Raw genomic sequence first — 10,160 nt, 5'->3', positions numbered from 1 at the left:
CCCCCCCCTCCTCCTCACACCTGGCTCGACAGGCTCGACGATCGACCTTTGACCCGACAACAGGGTCACCCAAAAGTGAGTTCGATTTCCTCCCCTCCCCAAAGACATGCATCCTTTCAGTTTCAAACGATGTACACCCATTATTTTTGCTTGTAGTCCCCCTGTCTTGAGTTTTATGCAATAATAACCACGATAAATTGACGGCACACAATAAAGGTTCTCTTTTGCAAAAAAAAGCCAATAACTCGTCGCCATTTTTCATTCATCCTTATTTAGGTCTTGTGTCGAATGGTCACATCCGGTTCACAACGGCAAACAATGGAAATTCGCCGAGTTTTGTCGATCTTCCGTTCATTGTCATTTGGATCTTTTAGAATAGAGTCCTCGGATCTCAGGATCTCATGGGTAAAGTCGTATCTAGAGGAGCCTTTCATCACATAGAGCGACCTTTGGCGTACCAGACAATCCACGATTTGATCTTTGGATTGGTCGTGGACGAATCTGGCCACAGAGTCCGAGAGCAAACTCAGCACGGCCACGATGTCGCCGCAAAACCGGGCACTGTCTATGTGCGGCTTTATGTAGCCTTGAGGAGCCAGATCGAGTACATGAACGTAAGGCAGGAGTTTGAGGTGGGGCTCGAAGGCGAATTTTTGGAGGCGTTGGATCACGGGGAGGTTGTGGGCGTTCCAGTGCTTTCGCTCCGTTTCGCGAAAATTGGAGATGGCCTGAAAATTGGAGAGCAGAGCACACAGTTATTCCACATGAAATGAAGAAAAAGGATGCTTATTTGGACATTTTGGGCATACGTCGCGATACGAGGTTGAGTTGAATCCTCCAAAATGAGCTCTACACCGTATGAGTTCATGAGATCAATTCAAACCCTTGAGGGTAGTCTCTTCCTCCATTTCAGGGTCAACGGACCTGTATGAAGATGGTCGAGGCGATCGAGGACGACGTCAAAAATAGAAATCTGAGTTTACCCTCACTTTATTGAACAAACTAAACTGAATCCATACAGCATTCCGATTTTTGGATGATTTGGCAACGACAGTAGAATCAAATGTCAGAATTTTGACAAAGGGAAATGGTGTTGACCATAAAAAAACAAACACCCAAGAAGTAGTTGCTGACGAAAGAGCAGAAGCTACATAAGAATTATACTAAATCCAGTACAATGCTCAGATCACTAATTAAACATGTTATTATGTGAGACCAGACTATCCTTCCAATTGTAATTAATCTTAAGATTGAGGTTGATCAAGTTCAGAAAACTAATCGTAATCTACATACAATCAAATCCAAAGTAGTTCAGCACAACAACAGAAGGGTGTCAGTCCTAGCTAGCTAGTCTGAATCTGTCCATAATTCAAGAGGTCCTCGATCTCTTGAACCATCTTCACCCGGGTCTGTGAAGTAGAGCTTGAGCCATTTGGGTCCTTACTTACATCGTCCCAATGGTCTTTTTCGTAGGTCTGACGTTTGAGATGGGGCTCCACTTCATTGAACAGGGATTGCTCTTCCTCCACAGAGATGAAATCATCGTATATCAAAAACGAGCTCTGAAATTGCTCGCGAGTTTCGGGCAGAAACCCTTCATGGTAGTGGTAGGGGATGGCAGTGAGCTGTAGCTCGTGTGGGGCGTGTCCTGAAGTGTGTCGGGTGTACTTAGTATGGCCTCGGGAGGCCAATCCCAGAAGCCTACGGACCAACATTTTGAGTGTTTATTGACATCAACCTTAATAGAGAACACCAGAACTAGATGGCGCTCATGAAGTTACAGAAGGATTGCCTGTTCTAATGCCTTGCAATATTTCTATTATAGTGCACAAACCTGAACCAGGTATTTCAAATGATTAAATGTGCTGCCCAAGTGAACAAACTTGGCCAATTTGGGGCAAAAAATCAACCTTGATGAACTTGGGAGAAGTAGGCACTCACTATTTCTGGAATTTAATGGATTAATCAATGGTAACAAAAAAATTCCAACGCCAATCTCTGTGTCCACTAGTGATGAGATCAAATGAATTTTCAAATTTGACCAAAATTCTAACTGTGGTTTGATCGAAGAAAAGTCATGGTTACTTTTTGTGACTAACTAGCGGGTTTCCAATATTCCGCTAGTAACGCCACATGCCACTGAAAAAGTAAATTGGTATCCCTAGTCGCAACCTCCCGTGATTATTTATTTCTTCCCATCAGTAGCGGCCACTACAAGAGGCCCTGTTAATTTTAGCAATGCCGTTCTTATTTACAAAAGATGCCGAGCGTCAATCAATCCAGTTCTTTAAGGTTTTGGCTAATTGCATTTTGAAACAAGCCTGGGATGAGATTTCAAAACTTTTTGAGACCTCAGCCAGGTCCTAGTGAATCCACAAATCATGTGATGTTCAGGGTCCAACAATCAACGAAATAATTTGGAAGCAAATCATGATTATTTATGTCCCGTTTCAACACTCTTGCTTGCCGACCACAGGGCGTCATCTAGTGGTGAAGTTTTAAGAATAGCTATTTTTTCAATGGGATAGGTTGAGATCACATTCTGATGTTTGAAACAAGGGGAAGCTAGGGAGGAGATGTCCCGAACAAAGCTCAAAGCGGCTTGGCGTTAGTTACGGATCAAACAAAATGCCTTGCAAAGGTACATAGCCATGTCTTGCTTTCCTTTTCTGATGTATTGAAGCCTACTCTCCAAGAGCACTAGGACCTGATATTGATGGAAAGCTTCATATAAGCATTAATATCTTAAAGTAATTTGGTAACAATTTCTTCAGGTTGACCAGATTGAGGGAACTCCTTTTGATTTCAGAAGTTTTAGGAAAGCAATTTCCAAATAAGTTACATTTTGGGGCCTGCCTTATGTCCGCAGGTTTCAATTTGGCAATCTAGCTTCTTGTATCTCAAACTCTAGATCTGTTTATCAAACAATGCCCACGTCTGTGGTTCTGATCTTTTCCCATGTCTGATCTTTGGATCACCCTGGTTTCTACGTACTCTCCCCCCACACAACCTCTGACAAACAAACTCTCAATTTATGCCATTGTGGGGGCATTGTTTGCATGTAGCTTAGAAAAGTGAGGCTTGAAGAAAGTTGACAAGGTCAAGACACCTTAAATCTGTTTGCTTTTTCCATGCCGTTGAGTTTGAAGAGAAGAGCAATGAGGCCTCGCCCAAACTTCTCTTCACACAAGAGGGCATCATGAAATGGCAAATGCATTCAAGCTGTAATTGACTGGTCCACTTTTTGAGATACAAACTTGAATAAACTGCATGCAAAGAACAGAGTACTGCTGTTGATTGTTTGTTTGTTTTGTTTGTTATGAAGTCAGATGGCAGCTCTCTTGCTTGGCCTGCCATCTGATTTTGGGAGTCACAATTGAGGGATATTCCCGCTGTGTTGTCACAGCCAACATTAATTATTACCTCACCCTCGGGAAGGTTCGCCCAATTAAGCTGTTAAAGCAGGAACTCATGTTGTAATCAAATACCACAAAGAAGCTTGGACTTGGCTTCCCTGGATCAAACCAGGATTCGCAAATTGGAAAGCAGATGCACTACCAATACAGTACCCCAGCAAGCCTATTTCTTGAACATAATTTCAATAATTTGGATCAAAGCAATATCTAATCAGACCTTAGTCTACCGCAAGCTCTAATTATTACTGCCGCTATTGAATTCACAGTTTTCTTTTACAAGAACTGGTTTTCAAGGTATGAATTTCCCTTGAAATATACTTGAAGCCAAATTTGACATTAGAGAATGCCTATTTTCTTCATGAGTGGCTGGAAACTTAGATTCCGGCCACTCCTGAACACAGCACCATGAAATAAAATTTCTAGTGGTGGCGTTTGGTTTCCCCTGCGTGCCGGAGAAGGAACTTTATACCACTGAAAACCGGTCCTTGTAAAAGAAAACGATTTTCATCACCACTAATGAAGATCGCTAGGAGCTGGATTTCATTGGAACATTACACAACCTTGTGTAGGAGATCATGAATGAAATGAGCGAATGCACGCGCGTTACTCATCAAAACGTATGGGAGAAAATTCAAAGTAGTGACATGTCGCCAAAAATATGCAGATATTTATGACTTGTTTATTGTGAAACCTTTCAAGGCACCAACAGGTGAAGATGCATAAATATATTTTTCCCCGTGAGAGCAACTGTGTTTAAATGAGGAGTATAAACTACATCTCGGAACAGATTCCCTCGGGAGTTTAAAAGAGACAAAATAACACGAGGACATATTAACAAAAACAGACGAGAGAAAAGAAAATTTCAAAGTTCGAAGAAACAAAATAGAGGCAGACGAGGCAAGCAAATGTGTGAAAATTAGATTTATTCAAGCAGAAATGAAGAACAGACAAGGAAGTTGGGGCATAATCGGGTAATCATCCACGTTTTGAGCTCAAGAGAAGAACCGATTCTCTTCATAGCTAGCACAGTAAGAAATTGTCACGTAGGATTGCAGGCCAAAGGTTGGGGTCAATCTGCAAAGGAATGGTGGATCCAAAAATGACTCAAATGAACCAATGAATAATGAATGAAGACCCATCCACGGCCTATTACGTCATATTTGAATAAATGACCCGGCTAATGACTTTTGGAACGACTTCTCGGACCTTTCTTTTCCTCGGAGTCGTCCGACTTCTTGCGTCCATAGAAAGTTTGTTGAAGGGTATCCAAAACCCCGCCCAAGAAGAGGGCGCTAAAGAGATTCTCAAAAGGTAGGAAAGGGTCGGCAATCCCCAACAATAAGGACGACATCTGAAAGGCAAGATAGATGTTGAAACCTTATTCATTGTCTCCAAAAGAGGTGGATTAGAAGTTGGCATTGAAAGGCTTAGTCCTTTTTAAAAGACTCATATCGGGTGTATATTGTTACTAACTTGAACTTTCATCTAAGCTCACCTTGAAGTATACGAAAAAGATAACTATTCCGAAGTAGACCAAAGCATGAGGAGCTGAGATCAGGTCTGTCTTTTTGTCCAAGACAAAGATCATTGAAGCCACAACACAAGCCTTTGTATCCCTAGAAAACAACGAACTTTGTTTGTAAGGGCGTAATGCTAAACAACGTTTTATGAGTAGAGCCAGATGGAGTGTCCAAATGATGGATTTAGTTCGAGGTTTGTCAAGTTGCTTAGCGCAACATTGTTTTAAAACCCTCAAAACCTAGTCAAAATGCTCGTTATTTCCGGTTAGATTAATTTCGCGTACACCGATGGTCGAAGGAATTCCATAACTTCAGGCGTCCAGACTCCCCGGATGAGGCGTTCTCCAATTCGCATAAAGGACTCGCCACTCCCTTTCACAGCCCCAATGAAGATCATGATGATGTAGGCGTTCGGAAACATCTTGGCGGCGTGGCTCACTCCGTCATGGACCTTTTTAGCGCTAAAAATTGGTATAAAGCCGAGTTTGAACACACATCATCTTATGCTAACAACGATTTCCTCCCAACCCACCGATACACCTCTTTGAGGGCAGCGCATACCACCTTCACAGGCATGCTCTTGAACACCGTAAGTCCGATGTCGAATGGAAGATAGAACACCAGGTACCTGTCGAAAAAAGGGAGCCCATGACAAAACCATGTCTAAAAAGAGGGTGGAATCATAAAAAGACCCTCTTACCAAGCAACTGTGGCGATTAGGAGGGCATTATTGTTCTTGAAAGGCGAGAGCATGGGCTCGCCCATCATGAGATTGGCTAAGAGGCTGCCCGAGAATATCACAGCCATAGAGGACATCCAACAACTCAAAGGGTGCTTTCTCGAGAATTGAAGGGCTCCTAAAACAATGATCGTTCCAATCATGAACATTTTACGTCACATGACCACAATTAGTAGGCCTTGAACTTAATCACCCGTAGACAGCTCCTCGCGAATCATCAGAAGACACATCACAGAATGGGCGAAATCGAAATACGGATACATTTTTAGCTTGGTCACCTGGTTGGCCAGGTCGAGGAACTTTTCCGGATCCATGATGTCCTAACCTTGGGACGAGACTTAGGACACCCGAAACTCAATGACTGACAGATGAAATTCGTGGAAAAATGTCCGGCAATATCCGAGAAAATGAACCTGCTCCAGAAACAGTGGAATCTGTCTCTCCCTTGAGCCCCAGCTAGACCCAATGCAGCCCAATGAATGTGTGTGTGGGGGGGGGGGGGGGAGTGCATGTGGGATAATGGAACAACAGCAGAAGCCAGAGGGAAGGAGCATGGGAAAAGAAGGAAGGGAGATAAATATACGCGCAGTCCTTTGCCTTGTCGTCTCCCAAGGAATCATTGGCCAATGGATAAGAAGGGAAATGGGGAAAGCCGAGAACTCTAGGAAAGTTTGAATTCGAGGCGGTCATTTCTAGTGGAGTGTTAGGGCGGACATCTAAGATTGGGTTAAGTGTTGGGTGCAATATTTAATGATGCTCCATCCTTCCAAAATGCATTCAAACATCCAGGAAAAGTGGTAAACAGACAAACGACTGACCCTTTGTCAGTTCGTTTGTAGCCAGTCAGAATGACCAATTGAACAAACCATACCGGATTTATTCTAATCTGAGTCACAGACATCTAGAAATATGGACTTACAACGGAAGAAAAGTGTTTACATTGTCTGAAACATGCATCTCGTGAAAAATTATCATTTAACGTAATCAAAAGCTCAGGCCACTTGGCCAAATTTGAAACCTAAATGTGCCTTGGGGAAATGGGGCAAGGTAGTCAAAGTTGTGTAATGATCACAAAAAAAAAATTTGAATCTTCGCACTCTTCTCAGTGAGCTAGAGAAGCTTTTAAAAAAATATTCCTGTCGAAAGAGCCACTTTACAATTGAAAGTTTTAGCAGTGACATGCTTAAAATTTTTGCGATGATAGAAATGTATCATTTTATGAACACATTATGAACATGGACTCACAATTGCTTTGACCTGAGTCTGGCCGTTTTGGCGAGAAATCCATATTTCCAGAGGTCCTTGCCTCCCTACTTGCCTTCAAGCCCGTGACGTTTAAGCTAAATGAAATATTTAAGAAAAAATGAGGACGATAGACGTAATGGTCGACCAAAAATTGGGCCAATGACACAATTGGTTAAGGGCAACGCCTTGATTGTCATAGTTCACATTTAATTACTTTTAGATAAAAACAAAGATAACTAATTCAAGAATAATTTGGATAGTCTTAGGTTTTTCGGGAAACAAACTAGACAACTGTGTAGATTCTGTTTAACCAAGGTATTTGAAGGGAATGAAGGCTCTAATTCTACTATTTTCTACCATATTCTACTTTCCTCTTATGAGTATCGACCTACTAGAGACAATCATTATGCTTTTTAAGAAATGCAAGGAAACTGTTCAAAGCCTTGTCTAGCCTTTTGCAAATTCCGCTCTCCCAGTATGAAGAAGAATTGAGGATCCTGTATGGTAGGTAAGCCATTCATTTCCATGAAGTTGTACTGGACCTAATGTAACAATTGATTTAAAAATTGATAGCTTGCAAGCCATTCACTAGATTGAAACGAAATCATTAGAGAGAGAATCATTATATTCAAGCTATAAATATGATGGTTATTACTTTGGTTCCTCATTGAAATCAGACTCACAAAAAAGTGACGTCGACTCGCAAAAGTATTACCAAAAGTTTTACAATGACCTTCTGATTCTGATTTCCACTTTCCCATGAGTTCCAAAATGAAGCTCATTCAAGGCGCTTGGGTGTGGCTCCTTCTAGTTATCAAGTTAAGCGCTGTAGAAGCTATGGATACGGAATCGGCTTTGGCATCACAATGTCGGTGAGTTGAAACACGTGGGAGTTAAAACTTGTCCCAAAATTGATGTCGAGTCTTCGATTGCAGATTTTTCCCTTTTCATCCATCTTGACGAGGTCACATGTCCAAGAGGGTGGACCCATCAATGGGCGGCACCGACTATTACTCAGTGGATCAGTTTCAGTACACTCAAGAGCATCCCAAACCAAAGTCTGATTCAAAGACCAAACTCATCTCATTGCTCAGGACGATTTTGAACGACAGATTCGGCAACAATGATTCCCGTCCAAGCGGTCAGTTCCTCACCGGCAAAAACAATGTGCAGTCTGAGCAAAAACAAAGGTTTGTTTACCAAGCTTTTAGACGGAAAAAAAAACAAAAAAGTTCATTTCTGGTCCTGGTTAAATACGGGATACGGTTACAGATTTCGCTCATTCTGAAGAAAATCTAGTTCAAGTACATTGGAGTAGGTATTATTGCTTAAAATAATCTAAATCAACATCCCCCCCTCAATTTAAAACGATACTTCCCAACAGAAACTTTTGGATGTAGTCCAGTATTTACAAGTTCTCTTTTTCTAGCTCATTTCCTACTTTCAAGAAAGATCGATCAAGCCTTGTTGGAAAAAGCTTGTTAAATCTGCTTCAAAACTATCGCAATGACGGGTTTGAGGAGCCAATCACAACCAAAAACCTTTGGAACTCCAACCAATAAACGTTCGTCATCCGAGAAATACATATTTGAGGATAAACAAGTCGTTGGATCTGCACCTAAGGAAGTTTCTAGTTCAATATTCTTTTTAAAAATATATTTTCATTATTTTTTTTTTCTGCTGAGGGCGTTGAGTAAATCCGAATAAACCGCAGCTAGAGCGTGCTAAACGATCGAATTTTTTCTCATTCGGATCGAGATCGGTTGGTTCGGAATGCCCGTCATTTTCATGATCATATCCACATCTTCATTCAATGAAGTCAAATCATATCGATTCAAGATCTCTCTGGCAAGAAACTGAAGCTGATACTCCGCTAAAAGCTTAGCCAAACAGCTTCGGGCACCAAAGCCAAAAGGAATGGTAGCAAATCTGGCTGCGGAATCCACCCCTTTGCGGTATCTTGCACCGGTTTGAGATCGTTCCCATCGATTGGGCCAGAATATTTCTGGATCTGTGAAGTAGTCTGGCCTTCGACCCATGTGAAACATGGACATCAGAATAAGTTGACCTTCAGGCAACAAATAGCCACCCACATTGATCTCATTCGGAGCAATTCGAGTTAGAAATGTAGCCACGGGAAACATCCGGAAGGTTTCTTTGACGATGAATTTCACAAAATTATTTGGATTCCTTTCGGATTGGTAAATTGTGCGAACCTGCGGATTGGAAGCCAGTACATGGATCATCCATAGTGCAGTGTTGGAAACGGTATCTTGAGAGGCAATCACAAGGTCTGATACGAGGAGCGATAGCTCGGTCTCAGAGAAAACGGATTGAGCCCTCAATACTGACAATAATCCATTTTTTGAAGGACCTTGTAGCATCGCATCCGTAAGCTCGTTTGTCATCAACAACGACTTTGTAACAGATTGGGCAAAATTTTGCCACAAATCCGTACTTCTCTCAGCTTCGTCATCAGCAGAGAGTAACTGAAGCTTGGCAGATTGCTCGAAGATGTTTTGGGCATGTGCACTGAAATCAGCCATATCGAACGGATATTCTCGGAACGAATGTCCAAAAATCATGGTGAGAGTGGATGCCACCGCCCAACGTCTCAGCTTCTCTTCTAAATCCGCAGGGTCATTTTCCAAGCCTGCTAAAAGTTCATGGGTGACGTGATCAGTTAGGTTCCAAAATCTATCCGGAGACTTGAAGAAGATAGGGTTCAACCGATGCCTCCACGTGGCCCAATCCGGTCCTTGTTTGAAGAAAATTCCTCGTTCCACGCCGTATTTCTCGTTATAGACCGTCCAAGCTCGTGGGATGAGGTTTCTTGGATACTGTCCCTCTTGTTGAAAGACTTCTTGGCACATTTGTCCGCATCCAATCCAAACAATATCCGAGTCAGGACCGACACTTTCTCGATAAATTGGACCATATTCCAAATGCCTTTGGTGGTTTAAGATGTGAAGTTTCAGAGTGGGATTGGGTTGGAATTCGGGTCCGACATCTTCCAACCTCGCCAAAGGAATGGTTCTGAAGGATTTCGCCTTTGTTGACAATTGTCTGACGAACATTTTCGGTTGACTGGTAGATTTAAGGCAGGGCTCTGTCTGTGTTTGTGTTAGAGGTTCAGTTACAGACCAGATCGCACGATTAGATTAGTAGGTTGATTCAAAAACTCGAATGGATGTCATCTTTAAGATCGCAGGCAATGGTTTCACAATGTTTAGCTCATTC

The 10,160-nt window shown here is 42.1% G+C and overlaps 3 protein-coding genes across 3 annotated transcripts; all 3 read right to left on the bottom strand.

Annotated features, from left to right (window-relative positions):
- Window positions 1–197: 197 nt before the first annotated feature.
- Window positions 198–1,756, bottom strand: LOC131877100 (alpha-ketoglutarate-dependent dioxygenase alkB homolog 7, mitochondrial-like). Its single transcript, XM_059222675.1, has 2 exons — window positions 1,449–1,756; window positions 198–728 (listed from the first exon to the last, which is right to left on the bottom strand). The coding sequence occupies exons 1-2, from the start codon at window positions 1,713–1,715 to the stop codon at window positions 273–275; spliced, it is 723 nt and encodes a 240-aa protein (XP_059078658.1). The 5' UTR covers window positions 1,716–1,756; the 3' UTR covers window positions 198–272.
- Window positions 1,757–4,322: 2,566 nt separating this feature from the next.
- Window positions 4,323–6,152, bottom strand: LOC131877099 (trimeric intracellular cation channel type 1B.1-like). Its single transcript, XM_059222674.1, has 7 exons — window positions 5,869–6,152; window positions 5,637–5,793; window positions 5,469–5,564; window positions 5,221–5,397; window positions 4,912–5,032; window positions 4,623–4,767; window positions 4,323–4,490 (listed from the first exon to the last, which is right to left on the bottom strand). Exons 1-7 carry the CDS (start codon window positions 5,987–5,989, stop codon window positions 4,486–4,488), a joined length of 822 nt encoding a protein of 273 aa, XP_059078657.1. The 5' UTR covers window positions 5,990–6,152; the 3' UTR covers window positions 4,323–4,485.
- Window positions 6,153–8,533: 2,381 nt separating this feature from the next.
- LOC131877098 (cytochrome P450 315a1, mitochondrial-like) lies at window positions 8,534–10,115 on the bottom strand. Its single transcript, XM_059222673.1, has one exon. The coding sequence runs from the start codon at window positions 9,995–9,997 to the stop codon at window positions 8,645–8,647; it is 1,353 nt and encodes a 450-aa protein (XP_059078656.1). The 5' UTR covers window positions 9,998–10,115; the 3' UTR covers window positions 8,534–8,644.
- Window positions 10,116–10,160: the final 45 nt, after the last annotated feature.

This window comes from Tigriopus californicus, chromosome 2 (assembly GCF_007210705.1).
Source record: "Tigriopus californicus strain San Diego chromosome 2, Tcal_SD_v2.1, whole genome shotgun sequence".
In the NCBI taxonomy this organism is placed as follows: Eukaryota; Metazoa; Arthropoda; class Copepoda; order Harpacticoida; family Harpacticidae; genus Tigriopus; species Tigriopus californicus.
The sequence above is the reverse complement of the archived record's forward strand: the minus strand, read 5'-3'. Positions and strand labels throughout refer to the sequence as shown.

What these genes read in the sequence shown, in the direction of transcription:
- LOC131877100 (XM_059222675.1), bottom strand. Translation starts at nt 1,715, where the DNA reads ATGTTGGTCCGTAGGCTTCTGGGATTGGCCTCCCGAGGCCATACTAAG. An exon ending in AAAAAGACCATTGGGACGAT is followed by an intron (nt 729 to 1,448) that starts GTAAGTAAGGAC and finishes TCCAATTTTCAG; the next exon opens with GCCATCTCCAATTTTCGCGA.
- LOC131877099 (XM_059222674.1), bottom strand. Translation starts at nt 5,989, where the DNA reads ATGGATCCGGAAAAGTTCCTCGACCTGGCCAACCAGGTGACCAAGCTA. An exon ending in TCGCGAGGAGCTGTCTACGG is followed by an intron (nt 5,794 to 5,868) that starts GTGATTAAGTTC and finishes TCATTGTTTTAG; the next exon opens with GAGCCCTTCAATTCTCGAGA. An exon ending in CTAATCGCCACAGTTGCTTG is followed by an intron (nt 5,565 to 5,636) that starts GTAAGAGGGTCT and finishes TTTTTTCGACAG; the next exon opens with GTACCTGGTGTTCTATCTTC.
- LOC131877098 (XM_059222673.1), bottom strand. Translation starts at nt 9,997, where the DNA reads ATGTTCGTCAGACAATTGTCAACAAAGGCGAAATCCTTCAGAACCATT.